The sequence below is a fragment of the Echiichthys vipera genome (assembly GCF_963691815.1).
Source record: "Echiichthys vipera genome assembly, chromosome: 21".
In the NCBI taxonomy this organism is placed as follows: domain Eukaryota; kingdom Metazoa; phylum Chordata; class Actinopteri; order Perciformes; family Trachinidae; genus Echiichthys; species Echiichthys vipera.
In genome coordinates, this window is record NC_139846.1 from 21,207,336 (window position 1) to 21,228,990 (window position 21,655).

Here is a 21,655-nt window from a genome sequence, read left to right on the forward strand (position 1 = left end):
GTCTTTTTGTGTGAAATCCCGTGCATTAAGTGAATTCAGAATCGCTAAGGAGGCGTGATGTTTTGACAGTAATTTGGGAATCAAGCAAAACTATGAAAATAGGCCCCTTTGCCCAGAAGGCACATTTTCTAAGGAAGGGAGGAAAAGACGGAAAGAGCATGTGGGTGACTGGATGTGCCCACCTGCTGCACATTATACTTACATGCATCAGAATTTCTGTATTTACTGTGTGTAAAATATTTTTCCCCGGTTCACTGGTTTCTGATGAAGATGGAGGACCGTCCCAGCAGGTCATCAGGGTTCGGGCAGGAATATCTTCAATAAGTGGCCTGCAGAGCCGAAAACTTGGCGTGAACGGGCGTTATGGGCAATTAGGAACTGTGGAAACCTGAACCCAGATCTGCTTTTGGAGCCACGCTCGCTCCGTCACTCACAGTCAAAGCACAGCACGGAAAAGTCATCTGAACCATCAAGCAAACTTACACACACATACGGGCGCTAGAGTAAAAAAACACCACTCAAGTGCATTTAACAAATGCCTGAAAGACACGCACACATACACGCTGAGGCAGTTTAGACCACCCTCGTTGGCCAGTCACTCTAATTTCTCTTCTACCAGCTTAAGTTTTGCATGCCAGATTCTGTGTGCGTGTGTGCCATGGCTCCTGTTCCAGTCTTATTTCAAAAGCTGTTTTCCTCTTCTGCTCCTAAACTCCGCACCGACTCAATTAAATGGCTGCTCCCTTCAATAGCCGTGGGTCTGAAATTCCATTTGAATGTGATGTTTGTGTGGGTGTATGTTATAACAGCTTTAACACCTGCTCTTTCTCGACACCAGCCTGAGCCAAAGGCCAAGATATAATGACTTTCAGTTCCCATTTTCTCTCAGACAAGAGGCACACACACACACACACACACACACACACACACACACACACACACACACACACACACACACACACACACACACACAGTGTTATCGAGTGGTTAAACAGGAGATAGACAACTGTTCAGCTGAAGTTCAGTAGTCACAGCAGTTATGTAAACCCGACCTTAGTGCTGCTGGGAGCACAAAACCTCTGCTGTTTGTGTGTGTGTGTGTGTGTGTGTGTGTGTGTGTGTGTGTGTGTGTGTGTGCCAGCTCGATATAATGAAAGCATAACCTGCCCACCTGTTCTCTGAGTTTTAACCTGAGACCTCATTAGTACACAGTGTTTTATTTCCACTACATTACCTGCACAATATGCTGTGTTTATGTCGTCCTCTGAGTGTGAAGCTATGCGTGTTTGTGTGTGTGTGTGTGTGCAAGTGTACGTGTGCAAGTGTTCGTACATGCACAACCTGAGCGTAGTAAGAGTGGTCAAGTAATCCACTCTACAGGACAGAGCAAGAACAGAACTAAAGGAAAAACAAACATGAAGGAAGAGAAGGTTTCTAAAACAACTCTAAAGTAACGCTGCTTCCCTTTGTTTTGTCTTAATCAGGTATGACTATGTGGAGGTGCGGGATGGTGTGGACGAGAGTGGTCAGCTAGTGGGCAAGTACTGCGGGAAGATTGCTCCCTCTCCGGTCGTCTCCTCCGGAAACCAGCTTTTCATCAAGTTTGTGTCTGACTACGAGACGCATGGAGCGGGTTTCTCCATCCGATATGAGATCTTCAAGACAGGTGGGTAGCCTGACACAGCTGCAGCTTCACTTTATCCCAACTACTTTATACTTAACCTCACATGTCAGATTTAATATCTACAATATAGACCTACAAGCACAGCAGCTAAATGTAATGTTATAGAATTAATGTGTTTTCATCAAATTAGGCGTGCCACCTGACCTCAGCTATGACTTTAAAGGTCCCATATTATGGTCTACTACAACATGTTTACATGCTTTGATGTTCAATCAACATTATTTTTCTCATCCTGTCCATCTAAATATACCTGTATTCACCCTCTGTCTGAAATGCTCCATTTTAGCGCCTGTCTCTTTAATATCCCCTCCTGGAAAAGTCCAGTCTGCTCTGATTGGTCAGTGTTTCCAGGTCATTGGTAATTCCAGCTGAGAAATGACTATACGGGCACTTTAGCAGCACTTTCTACCTACATTGGTTCAGTTGTGACACTGTAATTCTGATAATGGGCCAAGGAAGAGCCCCTCCGTCTAGTTGCATGCTTTGTTTGTGATTTAGTCGAGGCAACAGAGCATCAAATTATGCAATCACAATATGGCAAGCAATATGTTCATTCAAAACCAACTAATCATAGTCCCATATGTTCCATAATTGTAGCAGTTTCTATCTGGTGTGAATGATTGTAAAATAAGCAAGGGCGTAATTTGCGAAGCATTGATCAACAAACGTGTCAGATGGCAATTCACAGCAAGAGCACCAACCTGCCATTATAACCAGTGACAAGCTGGTTTGTGGAGAAAGTGAATTCAGCCACTGAACTGGATTAAGGAAATGCTTTCACTGCAGGGATATCCAATCAGTGGCAGGTTCCTTCCTTAATGTTAAACCTTAAAATAAGTCCTCTGGGTACTTTTACTTGGGAATCATGTATGCTAAAGCACAGATATCCTCAGGGGATGTCTATCTTATCAGAGCACAACATCCCAGGAGGAAGAATTTCCTGTTGGTTGGCTGCCTTCCTTTGTTTGGACTGGAAGGAGGAGGAGGAGGAGGACAGCACATATCTGGAGAGTGACTTGTAGGCAGACAGGTGCTACAGACTCCACTTTCATTAATTAACCTTAGCAGCAGTCTATGAGACCCCACCCCACCCCCACCCCGTGACCTCGGAGACATGATGAATGTCCCTCCTTCCTTTTAATCTAGGCTAGTGTGTGTTTGTCTTTGTGTTTGTGTCTCTGGGTTTGTGTGTGTCACCGTCACGGCAGGGCAGCTGGTGGAGTGTGGCTCCATTTACGAGATCAAAGCGACGCTCCACCCCGACATACGCAAACTCATTGTCACACACTCCCTCTTTCCCCCTGATAGGCCAGTTAAATCCACTACATTCTTACCATGATTAGCTTGGTATTTCCCAGTCTCATCTATTAGCCGGTACAGATTATAAATGAAGTGTGTTAGGGGCCCAGTGGCGATAGCCTAGCACACTCGTTGGGCGATGAGATATGAGGATATATGGATCTAGCAAGAAATGGGGATGCTAGTGTGGATAGAAGAGAGAGAGTTAGGCAAGCGAGTTGGAGCTAGATGAGAATATGTAGGGTTTTTTTTGCTTTTGTAATCCAAAGGGGAATCAGGGCTTCAGGGGTAAGAGGCTGCAGGGGCACCGCTGTAGAGAGCCTTTTCGTCTGGGTGTTTTGCACCCAGCGCCATCCCCCTGCAGAGACGAGCGCCATGGGTGTGCCTTCACTCCCTCAGTGGATCCAGACCCTTGTTATGCTTTGAATTTACTCTGTGTTTTGACTACTGCCACCAAGAACAGGGCTCTGAGATCAATTAACAGAGAGAGAGGGAGAGAGAGAAAATGGGAGAAAGAGAGAGAGAGCGAGGGAGCTTGCAGCAAAGGGCCGCAGGTCAGAATCCAACCCGGCCGCTGCAGCACTTATTTTAACAAGCCTGTGCAAAGGTGTGAAAGAGAGATCGAAAGAGAGAGAGAGAGAGAGAGAGAGGAGGTAGAGAGAGAGAGAGAGAGAGAGAGAGAGAGAGAGAGAGAGAGAGAGAGAGAGAGGGACAGAGAGAGACAGAGAGAGAGAGAGAAATTCAAAGCTAGCTGATTAGCACAGCTTATCAACAAGCAGGGTATTAGTTGGGAAAACATTGTGTTGGCTAACACATGTAACGTTAATGATGATACACAGATGCTCTGATAACGGGTGGAGGAATGGGAGGCTCGCACTTGTGCATGCCAATGAAGGGAAATGCAAAGAATGTAGGCTGTTTATCACGGTGATTATAGACGTGGAGATCAGTGGAAGTCAACCTCAGGGATGGTACTGCCTTTCATCTGAGGTTACATTCAAGCAAAGGTCACAAGGAAGATAAATATACCCACAAGGCAAACATAAGTAAACATGTACTCCCCTAAGGGATCATACACCAACTTATACAAGTGTGTTCACATGTGCAGGCTTATCCACTTGCTGTAAACTATGTAAATACACTTTCACACACACTTCAACATGCTGGCATTTGTAGCCCTGGCTTTCATCAACAGTTGCCTGCAAAGTGTCTAATTGGAAGAAAACAGGTTGTTGTGCGGCTCTCTATGGCCGCTTCCACATAAGTCTCTTCCCCTCTCCACTCCTCAATCCCATCCAACCATCTTAATTAGCATGGGCAATTTATTTTATAGCCTGCAAATTGGCAGCCTCGCTCCACTGGCTGAAGTCTGGCAGGAGACAGGAAGAGCGAGATGGCGGTGAAGAAAGAGATAGAGAAGAGGGATAAATGGGTGTGTGAGGAATATTTGCGCTGAGGGGAGCTCAAAGATTAGCAAGCTGGTTGTGTTTGCGTATGTCCCTGTGGAGGCCTTCAGCTTCAAGGCAGTAATAAAATGGAGCATAAAAAGGTTGGTTAACCCATGGCCTTGATTTGATAAACAACCACCAGTATGAACAAAAATCAGAGTGAACCGAGATGAGGTTGGGGATAATATCCACCCAAGTCCTGGCACTTTTGTAGAGGACTGAGGGCTGTTTTTATCCTGTCATCTGACAGTATTTCACTTAAAATCCTCTAGTGTTTCTGGAGAGATCCGTCCTATTACAGTAAGTACACATGCACAACATATGTTTCCTTTTAACAGCTCGGAGTTAGCTTAGAGCCACATCAATGCTGGCTGAGGGCCCGTTGAAGTGGGCAAGGAGGTAGAGATAGTGCCTTCCTCCCACACATACACACACATCTCCGTCTCCTCACGATTACTCACCAGAATGACTAAGTCTACTGGACGGAGGCCTATAACATTCATCTGTACACTAAAAAACACCGTCTTTTCACGCAACAGCCCTGTTTATCATGTCACTGTCAAGGGGCAGCTTTTACTCTGAGCACACACCTGTGAAAACACTTTCAAGGTGAGTGTGTGTGTGTGTGTGTGTGTGTGTTTGTGTGCTGGGTGGGGCCTAATAGGGGGCACGTTCTGCTTTCATGGATGGCACGCCTTGATGGCATAGGTCACATCTGGCATGGAGACGTACTGTCATTACACATACATACACACGGCCCTCATGGAAACCTAAGACAACAAATCTCTTTAAGGGGAGCCGGAGGGAGACTGCCCCCCCCCCAACCCCCCCCCCACCCCCACCAATGAACTCCAGCACTTTGTCATCCCACAAGCAACGTCACAAAATTAACGCGTAAAATACCATTTTAGTAGTGCAGTGCCTCAGGGTGTGTGTGTGTGTCTGTGTGTGTCTCTGTGTGTGTTTGTGTGTGTGTGTGTATAGGTTAATTAAACCTGTCTTTCCGTGTTTCAATGACTGACACTCCACAGGCTTCTGTGTGATATTTTATTTAGTGTTGAAAGAGTTAATTCACTGCAGACGATTAACCCCTCTGTCTGTGTGGCATAAGGACAGAGTGAAGGGGAGGGGAGGTATGAAGTGGGAGGTGGGCAGTAATGGGGGTGGAGGGTTGTGAACTGGGCTAATGATCCGCCAGAGAGCAACATGGAACATAAACAGTGGTGATTTACTTAGCAGTCCAAGAACAACACCTCCAGCCCCTATGGCTCCGGCCTCTAATAACCCATACCAAGGAGAGAGAGAGAGTGCGAGATGAATGGATGGAAAAAAGAAAAGTGTTTGTGTGTGTGTGTGTGTTTGGGAGAAGGTGGGGGTTGGTGGGACAACAGAGAGACAGATTTTAAAATGAAAATAGCAAGAGGCTGTCACATTTGACGCCTGTTCTTTGGCGCAATGTTGTTCTAATGATTAACGCCCAGTCTCTGGTCTGCTTTCAGCACTTAAAGAAACAGCCTAATAGAGACACAGAGGACATGTCATTTGGGAGACTAACAGTGGAAAGGCGGCCTGCTCCCTTCATGTTGAAACCATATTTATTTAAGATTTATATCAAGCTCCTACACTTGCAAAGATTGAAATCAGATCTCCATTAAATATCATTTTGTCGGATACGACATGTCCTGTTAAGCAAACCCGAATCACTCAGCAAGCGAGTCAGAGTGACATTTGTTTACTCCCCCGTCCATAGGAGAAGGGCTCAATATAAACACTAGTTAAAGGAATCCATTACTGCCGGCAGTAAATGTTTGAGCGCCCGGTTGGAGGTTGCCGGTGAATGTTGCGTGCGTTGAAGATTATTTATTTTTCTGTCTCCCAACTTCCTGTCGTAAATTCAGCTGTTTGTTTCAAAGCAGGGGTTGGACTACTTGGCTGCGCTGTGGCCAAACTGTTTCATCTCAGATGAAATGGGACCATCTAAGTATGTATTCCCTGTCAGCCTTGAGTCAAACCATTCATATGATCAAAACCCTTTCTGTTTCCTATTGAGGCGATAAATCCCCCAGGAAAGACACCTACGACAGTGCTATAGAACAAGGAAGAGACAGAGAGTGGCAGGGAGTTAGCGTGCGGCTGACAACGGGATATATTTGTCTCCTGAAGCTCCTTGTCAACACAAATGCATGAAGACACGTCGATTGGATGGACACTGCCATAGAAAAGCGTGACTGCTATCCCCGAGTGCCACTCATGCAGACATCAGCACAAAGCATCCTGGGTGTCGCGAGGGGAGCGGCCCACAGAAGCCCTCCCATGTGGAAGCCCAAGATAAAAGAGATCTGTTGGGTGATTATCTCCACGGTGGGACAGACCAGAGTCCTCTGTCTTCTCTCTCCTGCCAATTTGTTTGTGATGTCTTTGCTCTGTCCTTTTTTTTAGGGGTAATAAACACGGCCAGGCACACAAAAGCTGATGAGAGTCCTTGGCTCGGCCTCAGTCATGATGATTTAGAAAGAGTGCAGAAACAGGAAGGTCTAATGGTGAGATCTGTAAAGTATACTGGGAATTAGTATTTAAGCAATAAGGGAACTTTAAATAAAATGTCGGCAAATTGTAAGACTAAATGAATGCTAGGCACTATGTTTTTCTATTGCCTGGATTTTTATATCTTTTCAAATTGAATCATTCCCAAAGACCGAATCTGTTCTGGTCACCTGCTGTGCTGAGATAAGGGCAATCATGGAGGCTGATGAAATGGACTGAAAGTAGAGATCTGAGCCAATATCCACAGGAAATTCAACACACTGACATGAATTGCACTTGCACTGCAGCTGTTTAACACACTCAGGGACACACAGGCGCCTTTTTCAAAGAAGTGGTTGCATCTGTAGTCTTTTCCCCCCCAAAACAGTCTGACAGTTCATCTCACCTTGGCGGACGCTCTCCATTTTCCAGGGGTTAAGACGAGAGGAAGCTGTGAAATTAATGGTGCCCACTGTTTTCGAAAAGCCACCTCATATTAGTGGCAGCACTAAATGTCAGCTCTCTTTAGAATCAAAACGCCGCTCACCACGGCTTTCAACTTGGGTAAAGAGAAAATCAACATGGCTCCCCCTGCCTTCACTCACTCTACTGTTGGACAGGCTGAAAGGTCCTGATGGTCTTGAATTAGGGGCCCAGTGAGAAGCTTGAGTGACGGTGGAAAAAGCAGTTTGCCACATTTATTTAAGCTACAACGACTGTAGCACGGCGGCTCTATCTAACCATAACTCCCTGTAATTTTAGTTTCGATCGGCCCCATCTGTGCCCATCTGTGCCCATCTGTGCCCATCACCCCAGCTTTCAGACTAGCATGAAAATGACATTATCCTGTGCACATTTCTTCCACTAATGCTTCCAAATAATTGCCCTGGATGACAGCCGTCCTCTTTATCCTGAGTTGTATGTGTATGTGGAAAACCAGGCTTGTAGCAATCTGGCCCAGTGCTTGAGCATGCATCATGAACACGTCTTAATGTCTCTTTCTATCACTCGCTTAAAAAATTCCCCCCAGCTGTTAGAGGCTTTCTTTCCCACATGTCACTCATTCTTAAATCATAATCTTGTGCTCATGATGCTCTGAGAAGTAGCTAACATGGGAAATGCTCCTCATCAGCTGAGAGGCAGCTCTCGGGGGAGCTGTGAATAAATATTGTGACTTGCCCTTGTGTTAAAATGTGTGTGTGTGTGTGTGTGTGTGTGTGTGTGTGTGTGTGTGTGTGTGTGTGTGTGTGTGTGTGTGTGTGTGTGTGTGTGTGTGTGTGTGTGTGTGTGTGTGTGTGTGTGTGTGTGTGTGTGTGTGTGTGTGTGTGTGTGTGTGTGTGTGTGTGTGTGTGTGTGTGTGTATGTATACACGATCATTGCCTTAGCCTTCCATCACTGACGCTGTAATTTTGCTTTAGCACCTCTCATATGTTTCACAGACGTGTCCTGATGAGGGTGTGAGTGTGTGTGTGTGTGTGTTTACGTGTGTGTGTGTGTGCGTGTGTGAGTGTGTGAAAGACAGATTTTGCACAATGAATCAAGCTGTTTATAAATCGTCCCACGCTTCTGTTGATTGAGGCCTTTCACTAATGTTTACGCTCACAGTCCAGATGTTTCATGGGTTATGGATTTAGCATACACACACACACACACACACACACACACACACACACACACACACACACACACACACACACACACACACACACACACACACACACAGACACACAAACACACTAATGAAAAAGTGTGATGTTTTTGCCTGTGAGGGAATGAAAAAAAAGCACACAGAGGAGAGTTGAGAGACCCAGATGTAGCCTCTAGTGAATAGAAGATCTATCAAGGTGGTCTCTCGTCCCTGGGCCGTAAACTGTCCTCCGCTCAATAGACCAGCTGGGAGGCAGAGCCTCTCAATACCCACCACACAAAGCCACCCGAAACAGATCACTTAACCAGCAGTCTTTCAAAAGAATCATCCACACCCCTTCCTTTGTCCCTGTTTCGTATCATCTTCTCACTTCCCATCTTGTTTCCTCCCTTCAGGTCCCGAATGCTCCAGGAACTTCACCTCCAACAGTGGTGTCATAAAGTCGCCCGGTTTCCCAGAGAAATACCCCAACAACCTGGACTGCACTTTCATGATCTTCGCCCCCAAGATGTCCGAGATCATTTTGGAGTTTGAGAGCTTCGAGCTGGAGCCCGACCCGACGCCCCCTACTGGTGTTTTCTGCCGCTACGACAGACTGGAAATCTGGGATGGTTTCCCTGGAGGTGAGCAAGACCGAGCTGTTTGTTGGAATTACTATTGTGTGCCGTTTCATTTCTTAATCTCCCGGGAAACTAACCTGACGTGTCAGATGGTGTCGTACACAGAGCCATCCGAAAAGCTGTCATTGGAAACTCTTTTTGTGAGGACAGACACTTTCAAAAGATACCTGGCAAGTAATTGGACCAACCATCTGTCCATTAGAGTCTTTTCTGAAGCCAGTCAGGAGAAGAGCTTTTAGTACAGTTCTTTGCTCTTCTTTCAATAAAGAAATGCTCTCAAGTTGTGCTATAACTGATGCTATTGCGACATCTCTGCTCACCTTTTTAGGAGCCAGCATTGCACACAGACATGAACGCATTACTGACAAGATGCACATCTATGTGATCTTGTCTCTGACCACTTCTTCATTGTCATCAATGCCAATTACTTTCTGATTACAAGTGCCTCCCTCCCTTCCGTTTTCTGTCACAGGCTACATTGATTTGTTTGTGGCTGTACATTTGGGAAATTCAAGGTCTAAACTAGGCTGTGGTATTTACGTTGTTGCTTTTCTGATGCAAAGAAAACACAATGTGCAGGAAACAACTTGCTCCTGAGAGCCAACATCGCCTGATCGCAGGGTTGAGCAAAGGCGTAGATTCACACACACTATAAAATATTGCCAGAAAATAGCAATCTCAAACCCATCTAAAAAATCAGGAGGTGAGAGTCGGCCTGCACTGTTCAAAGCAATGCCTCCATGGCCCGAGATGAGACTTTGAACTCAGCGAGGAAAATCACCTCTTGAAGTTACCAGTTTTTCTCCTGGCTATTCCAACATGGGTGCAGATGAGATGAAAGCTTATCTCACCCATCAGTGGCTGAAAATTGAAAGAATTCGATCTAATAGCATCCAACCCGCTGCACATCGGTATTCTCTGATGCGGCGTTCCAAGTGATAAGGTTGAAGTGTAAATCCTGGCGCATTTTCAAGTGAGTTTTACCTGAAGTTCTCATTCTCGTTGTCGCTTTGATCTGAGCGAAGTTGACCTGTGATTCCACAAAGATCTTCAACTACTCATGTATATGTTCTCTCCTAAAGGTGGGTTTCATTTTCAAAATGTGTGTTGATTAAGGAGACCTGCAAAGGCTTGGATGGCTGAGAATATGTCACATTATTAACACCTTTTAATACATATTTTTACAACAAAGGTACCTCCGGGGTCTGGAGTAGAAAGGTCACCTGTGCTACTTTCGACTTTGCGACACAAAAGAAGAAGAATAAGACCTCAGAATCTTTTGTTGAATAGCGAGGCTATTCAGGGCAGGAACTGGACACTCACTTCAGACTGACATGGAATCACACCCTTCAAGTGTTGTTGTATGTGACAGACAGCCTTGTATGAAAATAAGCCATGGGAATAAAATAGCGTCGGCTCTTGCCAGGTGGCTCCTGTGGTGCCTGTAGGATCGATAGTGCATTAGCACAGAAAGCTCGAGCCCTGCAAGCTGTCGGGGTGTGCAGAGATGGGAGACGAATTCAGGCCTGCGTGAAGCGGCGGGGTGATCACACCTCACTGGACAGGTGCTGTGGAAGAACAGCCCCCACTCCCTCGTCCCTCTTCCCTGAGGAATGGAGAGGATGCAGCATTCATAGCGAGGCGCTTTAAAATTTCATAGCGCTGGGGAGTCATGCAGATAATCCGGGAGATGGCATTTTTATGTTCAGCCTAGGCCTTAGCGGGTTTAAAAGCACACACGGATTCTCACGCACATACACCAGGCACCTGGGTTATGAAGATTAATCTGAGCCATCACACCCCTGCCCCATAAGTCCCCATGGTCTGACCTTTGCCTTTCGTAGAAGAGCTGGGCTGGAAGTGGCATGTTTTGGATGACGCAAGGCCACAGTGACTTTCACTCGCCACTGATCAAAGCATTACTAATCACAGATAAGCTGCAGGTCCCTACACACCAATACGAACACACACTCACACATGTGCATGGATCAGCACACATCAGAGACATAGGGCAAGGTCATTGTGCTCTCCTGCTCTCCCGCTTCCTCCCTCGTTCCCCCGTCACTGTTTCCCCATGTTTCTCCGCTGTCTGTCTCCCCCTAACGTTCCTCCTCCTTCAGCCCACCATTTTCATTCCCTCCTGCTTCCCTGTTCCTCTCAGTCTGCTCAGTGGAACATGTCCCTCTTGTGATTTGATTGCTCTCTGTCTTCCAATGCCTTCCCATTGTCTCTACTCAGTCTCCTTCAAAAAAACCCACTCAGCCACGATGTTGTCCGCCTCAAGTCGGCAAAAGGAATTTACTGCCAGCAAATAGACAGAGACCGTGACCTGCCCACACTACAGGTCCCTCTGCTTTTCTCTTTTTGTGTACGACAGGCAAGCAGGAATGTTGTGAGTCTTTTCTCAAGCGTTTTTATGGGGTCTGCTAGAAAAAAAAACACAGCCGGTGCCATACCTCACTGACACACTAGTTCTCACACCTCCACGGGGGAGTTGGTAGTTAAACCCATGTGTGACATGACTGTGGTACGCAAACAAATATTGAGTTAGCCCAAGTCAGACCCAGAGTAATGATGTTCTTTTCTCTGCTTTCTCTCTCCAGTCGGTCCATACATCGGGAGGTACTGTGGGCAGAACACCCCAGGCAGGATCATCTCCTACACAGGCATCCTGGCATTGACAATCAACACTGACAGCGCCATCGCTAAAGAGGGCTTTTCAGCCAACTTCACTGTCATTGAAAGGACCGTTCCAGAGGGTGAGTGTCACTATCATACCAGAAACCTGATCCCAAAGAAGATCCAAATGAACCTAACCATTCAAGATTATTGTATAACCATCCCAACCATCTATGAACGTGCATAGAACGAATTGGGTTTCCGGTATGGATCAGGCAGCTACAGTGTGCTGGCATTAAAACACTGAAAATCAGACGGATGGTAATGAAAGGGAGGCCGAAAACTTAGGCCAAGAAAAAAAATCAAATGGAAATCACCATCCAGGGAGATTTGTTCAGTGGAGGAAAATCTGTATTTGATGGACGTGCATTGAAACTGGGGATGTGCATGAGAATTTGAGGGCAAAAAAATAACCCCCTGAATCCAACTACACGTAAGAAGCGGATGTCTGCAACTGAAGCCACACATGGTCCTATTATGACACATTTCCACACGTTTAACAGAGCTTAAGAGTTATTAAATAAACACCTCCTGCTTCTTCATTTGGGTAATTATTTACAGGGTACAAGTCTGTGCCACCCATGGTTTACAAGACCTACGTTTACACATTGTGAGCCCAGACAGGCTCCAAAAGGCAGCTTCCTCACCAGTAACCACAACCCTAGGGCTTTTTCATGCAGCATCGTCATCACAGGGCTTGACCCCCTGACCCCATTTTGCAAAGCGTTCCGACTAAACATTTCATTAAGGAAGACGAGCGCTGGTAGAAGTCATAAATCTGTCCAGAGGCTAGACCACCCCAAACACACAGTCAGTCCTTGAATAGCAATAGAGATGGATGACATTCAGCAAATCTACTAATCGTCTCCAAAAAGGGTTTTGTCCTCCCCAGAGGGAAGACAGGCGCTGAGTACACACACACACACACACACACACACACACACACACACACACACACACACACACACAACAAACCAAGCTCACAATAATGAGCACAGCGATGACTGCTGATGTCATTTCTTTTCAGTTTCCTCCGAGTTACTTGAGTCGCTTTAATCACAAATCTGGGATCAGATTACGTAAATCAACTTTTCACATTCACCATTAGGAGGCATGGTGAAATATCTGACCCTTGATCAGTAAATACCTTAATTTGCATGAGTTGCCTGGTCTTACATCACCGACTGAGACTCTTCCAAGATAGGAAAAAAAATCTCCAAACTTTGTCTGCACTCTTCCAGCCTTGTACCACGTAAATCATTCATAATCCCCTTATGCATAATACACGGTGGATTTTCTCGCCTCAGCATGGCAAGGGGAAGGGTACACTTGAGCTGAAAGCTACTGATGGGAGATGATAAGGTGATGAAAGGAGGCCTTGTCTTCTTCTTACCCCATTTCTCATGCTCTCATTCTGTCCAATCACCCTCTCCACCCATCTAACCACCACCCTTGCTATCTTCTCAGCTATCAGCCCTGCATCGGTCTGTAACCCACATGATCAGATACCACCCTTTGCAGCATACAAACACCTCTTTGTGTTTTTCGTTGACCATGATCCAGTTTTTTACCCAATTTTTTGTGTCGGAAGAGTTTGACAAAAGTTTTACGAACTTTTGGAACGGACAGTCTTCTCAAACAGAACTGACGATGGGGGTGAAGAGGTGTGAGACAGTGTTCTCCGCCTCACACTGTGACTCCGACACACTTAAATGCATGAGCACACACACATACGTAACCGCCCGTTGACACTGTAAAGTACAAACACACACGCTGACCCAGTGACTGAGGTGTGTTAGCAGTGTGGCAGATGGGGAGACCATCTGTGTTAGCTCATAGGCAGCAGCCACACTGCTCCTCGTCCTGTGCCCCCTGAGTTTGTCTGTGTGTGTGTGTGTCTATATAACTGTCACACAAGCACAGGACTGCATTTTTGTGCAAAGGACCGTATGTCCATGGCAGTAGGAGCCTTGCATTTAAAGAAGCAGGCTTGTGACTTAAGGGTTAACAGTGTGAAACATTGTTGAGGTGCTTTTAGATCAACTTCACCATCAGGTGAAAAATAAGTGAATAAACAATAAGAAGAATAATGCTCCTCCTGAATGTGTGAAAGTGTGCCTTTATATACCTTTATGTTGTGGTGAAATTATACCAGTGGTTCCCCAGGTCTGAGGTAGGGCCTACCCCCATATCCCTGTCGGATAAAGTCAAATACCCCTTCATCGTTACTCAATGCTAACACATTTTTGCATCAATTGTCAATATTGTGGTTGGTTTGGTCAATAATTGTACTACTACTAGCCAACTAGGCTAATACTACTTTAAGTATAGCTAACTATGTCGACCATTTGTTCAGTGATGTTACTTTAAGCTAACTCTTTCAGCCATTTATCCTTTAACGTTACTTTAAGCTAATCATTTGAACTGTTGAGGCAGTACCTTTAGCTATTGATTTCAACCATTTATTTGTTACTTTTAGCTACCTACATATGTGCTTGCTTGTTAACTAGTTTAGACATTCTTATAACTGTAACGTGTAGTGTTAAGGCATTACAGTTGACTTAATATTAATAGTATAGCCTATATATATTTGAATCAAATCCTAATTTCTATTTTCTTCAAATTACTTGAGCTGATCTCCAATAGCCCTATGTACCCTCTGGCAACTACAGAGATCCTCTAGGGTGCAAGTACCCCTGGTTGAGGATCACTGCATTATACGACTCCTGCCTAGATCAAAAGGTCATATTGTTTGTTCCAACCGTTGCTTCAGCTCTGTCCACAGCGCTGTCAGCATGTCTGACCTCCAGGGGTTAAAGAGAAGCTGACCCAGCTTTGTCTTTAGTCATGGAGCCCAGGATGCCTCAAAGCGGCTGCCCCACGTCAACACAAACAAGGAAAGCCACCTTCTACTATGGGCGGGCGGGCCATTGAATGTGATATATGGCCCCAAAGTACAGATACTAAACACACCTAAACTCCCCCAAGAGACCAAGTTGAGAAAAATAGCCACTGTGGGTGCAAGACCGATAAACTGCCCACAGTCAGTGGTCAAAATAACTGAGATGAAAGTCACTTTAACGGCTAATACTGGCGTAATCTTAGCCAGCACTGAATGTTTTATGAGACATTTTTACGTCCTAATGTGAAACACTTCCATCCGACTTCCATTAGAAACTAAAGAGAGAGAAACAGAAAGGATTTACTGAGGCGTTGCTGATGTGCTGTTCTTTTCCGGCCAGCAACGCTGAGTGCCTGTCGTGCGGTGTCCTCCTCCCCAGAGATGAGCTCTGATTCTGGGGGACACTGAAAGCACACGCTGGGTTCATTCTGGGGCTTTCAATGCTCAGGATTCAACATCTTTTACTCTCCTTTTTTTGTTCCCCTCAGACTTTGACTGTAGCGACCCTTTGGGAATGGAATCGGGAGAGATAACATCGGACCAAATCATGGCTTCATCCCAGTACAACCCCAGCTGGTCCCCAGAGCGCTCCAGGCTCAACTACTATGAAAATGCATGGACGCCAGCAGAGGACTCAAACAAAGAGTGGATACAGGTACCACATTATTTCTTTTACCACAGAGAGGTTATTTTTAGGAGTGTTATTAGATTCAAATATCACAGAAAATTATAATAAATGTAGTTTAACTAACTGAGAAGAGTGGTAGAGAACGTCTGAAGAATAAACCATGGTAGTATAGAACAATTCGCCAGCTGCCTGCTGTATGTTATTGGAGCTGAGTCAGAGTCTGAGTGTGTATGCAGTATAAGAAGTGACTACTGCCGGCTTGAACACAGTAGGAGTGTTTGTCCTTCAGTCTCTGGAGGTGCACTGTCTCCATGACGAGACCCAACAATTTTGATGATGAATGTCAGCCGTCCTGATGGACCTCCGGGTGGTTGAGTCCACGCCTCACAAAAATTGCCTGTGTCCACCCTCTCTGTCACTGTCTACCTATCTGTCTGTGTCTTTTCTCTCCTTATGTCTTCCTGTCCTACCTGATCACTTCCCCTTTCCTTGATAACTGTCGCAGCCTCCGGGGATGCTGGAATTTAGTCCAGGCATCCTGCCAAGCCTCTCTCTCTCTCTCTCTCTCTCTCTCTCTCTCTCACTCACTCACTCATTCACTGACTGACTCACTCACTCGCTCACTTACTCACTCACTCTCACACACACACACACACACACAAAGGCAGTCATATTTTCCTGTCTGTCGGCTTATCTGCACAAAGCGATCATCACCCACCGGGGGAACTTTATGTGGACAGATTAAGGATTTAGTTCCTCCATCCCCAGATGGGGATAAGTCACATATCCCAAGTCCACTCACAGCACAAACCCTCCTGTGACACAGTGGCACTACCTTGATGCATTTGGAGCATGTTTGATTTATTAACCGAAGGCCTCCTGGCCTTGTAAATGCCCAGACGGATTTTCTTTTTCTACTGTTGTTCTACGGTCTTTGCTTCATCGCTGAAAAGTTTGGCCCCCACATATTCCTCAGGGGATGACTAATAGAGCTGACCCAAAGCCAAATATTTGCTTGGGGAGGCCATAAGCAAGCTATTCCTTTATTATTGCAATGAAAATATTGTCCTGAGGGCCCCTGTTGCTCCCTCAGACTAATTTAATCAGCCTTTGAGATGTATGTGTGCGGTTTTGAGTGCAGTCTCTCATTCATGTGTGGGTCTGGCCGGGTCCATATTGTCCTGCAGAGAGGCCCAGCGTGTATCTGAGTGGATCAGGGAGAAACATGGCCTCCCCTACCATTTCCTTTAGTAGTTGGACAGATCATAGTCAGATGTGTAGTATGTGTAGTAAGGGTACCGGAATAATCTTAAAGGCTTCTCTACCCTGGTTTGCTGTTTTGTCAGTGGAAATTACAAGTGATCCCAATGATTTGTTGCCACTCTAGACTTCCCCTGCTATAGTATTGATCATATTGAGGATTTGATTTGGCAGTAAAAAAATGGATTTTCAAGGGGATGTGCTCTAATGGGCATGCTGATTTCCCAATGCTAACCAGATCAAAACACTGAATGAATAGGGCTCTTCTAATTTCTCATTTCAAACGCAGCGGAAGAGCCAAGTCTGTGGTTGCCACATAATTTATGTTTTTGAAGAAGTGAGATGCACTTGTGCTGAGCACTCTGAGCAGAAGCCCAATTATCACAAGTGGTATTAAAAAAGTAGAATTCTTCATTCCTCTTTCATTAAGCCTGTCCGTGGTGCTGCAACAAGCTCAGGCCCCCTCGCGGCACGTACAAATCATCTCAGTGCGCCGTCAGATGCATAGTAATCAATTCATTATTTATTTCATTATCATTCCCCGACTGCAGTTTGAGGCAGACAGTTCTTATTATTCATGACAGGCGGCCTTTTGATTCCTGGGCATTTTCCTTCGCTCTGCTTGCTTCTTTTTTTGCTGAACATAATCCAGATTTGTCATCCATTTTAATGTTGCCTCATTCTAATGCATGAAGAGAAGGAGGGCAAGATGCTAGAGACTGTGTGCTCTTCTCTGGGTAATTAGATTGGTGTGGTGTGGTTCAGCATTGAGTGCTGGGTTAGCCAGGCCATTAATCAGCCCTTTGGTGTACACAGAGATGGACAGATGTCTTTTGAGGGGGTTTGCGGCTTGAGGAGGGAGTAAAAAACGAGGCAATAATCCTTCAAAACTGGCCTTCATTTCATTTGTTCCTTTCAGATCTTTTCCTTTTCACTCCTCGCTCCTTCCCTTATCTCCTTTTGAAAATTCTAAAGATCTATATCAAGGTTGAGGGAGATTTCTGCGTATTCTCTGCCTGTGTGAGCCATGAATGTCTTTGAAGCTTAAGAGGATGAGCGGCGGGGGGTCTCTGTAGCAGGTTGAAGTAAAAAATAGGTAAACCCCCGGACTATCCAGCTTACTGCCTGATTCTTGCTTTATGAACTCAGACTGGCTCCACTAGGAAAACAAGAATGACACATAACACTGCGCACTGTGCACAACACATCCGTCACTGAGGGGAAGGTAAATGTTTATGGCCTGAAAACTGACGGTTCCTCTGTGGGCCGTGACAGGGGAAATTGCAAAGAAGCTGACATAGTGTGGAATGGCTTTGTCAAATATGTCTGAGAAAGGATCTGATGGTCACGGAGAGTCACCGCAGACTCTGAATGATGCAATAAAACCTAAAACCTCTGTCAGGCAGCTGCCATTGATCGCACATACACACAACATGAATAATTTACACTGTCTTGGAGAGAAACCAACTGTCAATACCTGAAAGCCTCTTTATTGAGCATCTCATAATGGCAGTATACAGTAGGTTATCCCATACACTAGCTTGAGTTGATTTTGCTCTCCATATCTAAATTTTAGCTGTAATGGCTCCTTCCATAATCTTCTTGCCAGGATGTTACATTCCTTAATTAACTCTTAGGGATTAATGTATTTATCAGCCACTATATTATTCTGATAGGCTAAATTGTTAAATCCTAAGAAGAGTTAGTAAGTCCCTTTAGTTTTATCACTAAATATGAGAAGCATATCAGTGTTTGTTTGCGCAATACGCTTCTTTATCTCCTGCATGTGATCTTAATCAACCATTCACTGACGGACTTCTCACAGGTTTACAAAGGAATTTAAAGGTCCCATATTTTTTTTATCATAATGCAGGTCAAGTTGCTATGTAAATACTATATATGTGAAAGTATCAAAATGCCCAATCCACAGAGAAATGAACGCCCCTGCCTCTATTCAGAGCTCTCATGACCTTTGTATAGTTGTGATGTCACAACTATCATATATACAGGTAGAAAGTACCGCTACAGTGCTGTTACAGCCATTCCCCAGCTGCAGTGACAGTGCAGAGACTTCGAGAGCACAGATGCGGAAGACCCGATAATGCGGATCAATCAGAGCAGACTGGACTTTTTCAGGAGGGGGTCTTAAAGAGACAGGCGCTAAAACGGAGCGTTTAGCGCCTGTCAAAATACAAGTATGAAAATTAAAACGCGTGCGTAATATGGGACCTTTAAAACACTGAGGAGGGGGTTGAACTGTGTGAACCCATAAGGCAAAAAGCACCGTGAAACATGGCCCACTTAGCAAAGATAACAGGTTGAGTTCCATCATCTGACCAAACAAACGACCACTAATCGCACACTTCCTCCGGCCACTGTAGTGTTTATCTTTTCCACAGCCTTGAATGCAGAGACTAACCTCAGATGCTGAAACAGCGCCCTGTCATATCCTGCTTTCCTTCTCATCTGAATGTGCTTCCAATTATCCTAGGTCAGTGAGTTGCAGAAATGCCCCCTTCGTTGCCATTGTCCCTTGCTTCACTTCTGTCCCTGTTTCGGGGCTTGCCACTGTGCCGAGTGATGGGCAATTAGAATATGGACTGGTAATTAACAGCAGCTTCTCAGTTGATGAAGTCTAGCGAGAGCGGAAGAGCGGAGGCTGGCATGCGGCTGCCGGTGAGATCATCATCGTGTCGTACAAATGGAAACAATGGACGTTGTCTGTGCCTCGCCGCTCCTAGGCCTCGCTCTCAATTGGAAAATCAATGAGGATAGAGACGCACACTCGAGTGGAGTAGCCCAAAAGTGGGACTAGAAATCGAAACATGAGGGATGGCATGATGTAATGAAATGAAACAGTGCTGCATAAGTACCCCGAGACACAAACTCAGCTCGGCCGTAATCAGTGTCATTTCCAGTGTCTGCGCTCTAGACTAAAAAGGCCTGAGAGCTATAGAGTCAGTCGTCATCACTAAACGGTCATCCGCAGCTGTATATCCTGGGATAGAATCATCAAGCAGCTTCCAGACATGACATACCTTCAGGTCGCCCTCTTTTCCTTCCTGATCACTGTTTCTCAGTTTCATAATCATGACTCAGAGCGTTAGTCATGTGTGTGTGCACGGATGGGAATGACCCTGGAGTTAAAGTCTTAAAGATGATTCAGTAGGAAGGAAATCTTAAAATCTCACTGCTGCATGCTTCGTCTAGCAGCTTGGCTCTACATATGCAAGCCCACTTCACACACAACAAACCAGACAACGTTTTATTTTAGTGGAGCTGTCGTCCGACCTATACATCCCCCCTTTGTCAGGAAAACAGACGATCGCCGCATGGGAAGACGTGCATAATTTAATGCCACCGAAGAGGTGTCGAGGGGCTAAAAATAAACTGTGACTCTGTCAGGTGGATATTGTGATAAATGGAAGGTCGTGAGTGGAGCTCATAGGTCCTGCTGCATTTGAGTAATACAATTTTCATGAAAGGAGAATTAATTACAATTTCAGGTAATGGAGCTTTCCAAAAAGCTTCTGCTACCAAGGTACTGTAGGTGAAATTAGTGAAAGGACTGCGGGAAGCTGGTTTAGAAATACTGCATGTGGGGCAAGAAAGCATCTCTTTAGCGGCGCGGTGAAAAAAAGCTCAGCTTTCTCTCGTTACCATCCAAAGAACATTATAATCAGATTTTGTATGCAGGAAAAAAAACAGGTGACTAGAGGCGCTGCATGTACTTGATGGCCTTTAATGATTCAAGGCTATCTTTCTTCTGGCTATACCATCCTTTGAGATCCATAAAGCATTTCCAGAGGTTGTTTCCATGACGGGGGCCTCCGTCTATGTCTACCAGCTGGTCTTTGACTCTGCAACACAGAGGAGCGCTCCCTCCTTTCTCACCCTCGGCATCTCTCTTGTTGTTGTTTTGGTGAGGGAAAACGAATAAACTCATTCCCCAGAGGACGCGGTTATTCAGTCAGCAGCCCACACACACACGCGCAGATGGGAAGCTATCCCCCCCTCCCTCTGTTGGGGGAAGCAGAGAAATGGATTTAAAAGAAAGCATTCGGTCAACTTCTCCCAGAGTACGGATGGCTACATACAACTTCTTGGCAACTCAATTATAAGCCAATCAAGCAGTGAGAGATAAGGCTTTTGAGCCTTTGCTGTTTCTTGAACACCCCTAAACCACCCCCCACCCTTCCTTGGCCTTAGAAACCATGTCTCCTCTCAGCTCGCACACAACAATGACTAGACTCCAGCCTCAAATACACATCATGTGGCCGTGCTGCACATCTGAGTCACACAGCACAGAGACAATACGCTGGATAGACCTAATGGTCACGCCCACAGCTGCCACTGCTGTTGAGGGATAATTGGACAATAATCTCTTCAAACTTGTACAAACACATAAACACACTGCCTGTCTGTCATTTCCCGTCATGTATTCCCACACTTACACACATTTAAACGCCACAATCAATTGCCTGATGTGGATTTCGATCTAATTGCATGCACACCAGGCTTTAACTGGCTGATGTTACAAGCCCGAGCACGACTAATTCTTTTTCTGCCTCTCTGGTTTCATTAGACTGTGAAATGACTGGAGCCGTGTACACTGGCTGTTGTGAGGCAAGGGGCTTTGAGTCACTGGTTTGCCTCTCAACAGGAAGGTAGAGAGCACGCAAAACACACTCACACACACAAGGAGTCAAGCGTATTTTGGACTATACACTCTAGCAGGAAAACTCCTGGCAGACAAGGACACATGTAAATCCTGCCCGCATATCAGCCTGATGTTGCTTTATAAGATTCTGAGAAGTCTGGGTTATTTCTTACCCTGCCTGGCATGTTTATGGCTCAGCGTGTGTGCCCCTCTAGATGCAGTATGAGTTACTGTGCACCAGCATGCCCTGAATGTATGGTGTCGTTTGTCTATAGGTGGGGTTCAGTCCAAACACGCACTCTCA

The 21,655-nt window shown here is 45.5% G+C and overlaps 1 protein-coding gene across 2 annotated transcripts in view; it reads left to right on the forward strand.

The window, feature by feature from the left end:
- The window catches only part of nrp1a (neuropilin 1a), a 62,540-nt gene that overhangs the window by 18,837 nt on the left and 22,048 nt on the right, over positions 1 to 21,655 (forward strand). For both annotated transcript variants that reach the window (XM_083935967.1, XM_083935968.1), the window contains exons 4-7: positions 1,485 to 1,666; positions 8,998 to 9,225; positions 11,826 to 11,981; positions 15,292 to 15,458. In XM_083935967.1, the coding sequence (XP_083792093.1) occupies positions 1,485 to 1,666; positions 8,998 to 9,225; positions 11,826 to 11,981; positions 15,292 to 15,458 (733 nt within the window). The remainder of the gene's footprint in view (positions 1 to 1,484; positions 1,667 to 8,997; positions 9,226 to 11,825; positions 11,982 to 15,291; positions 15,459 to 21,655) is intronic.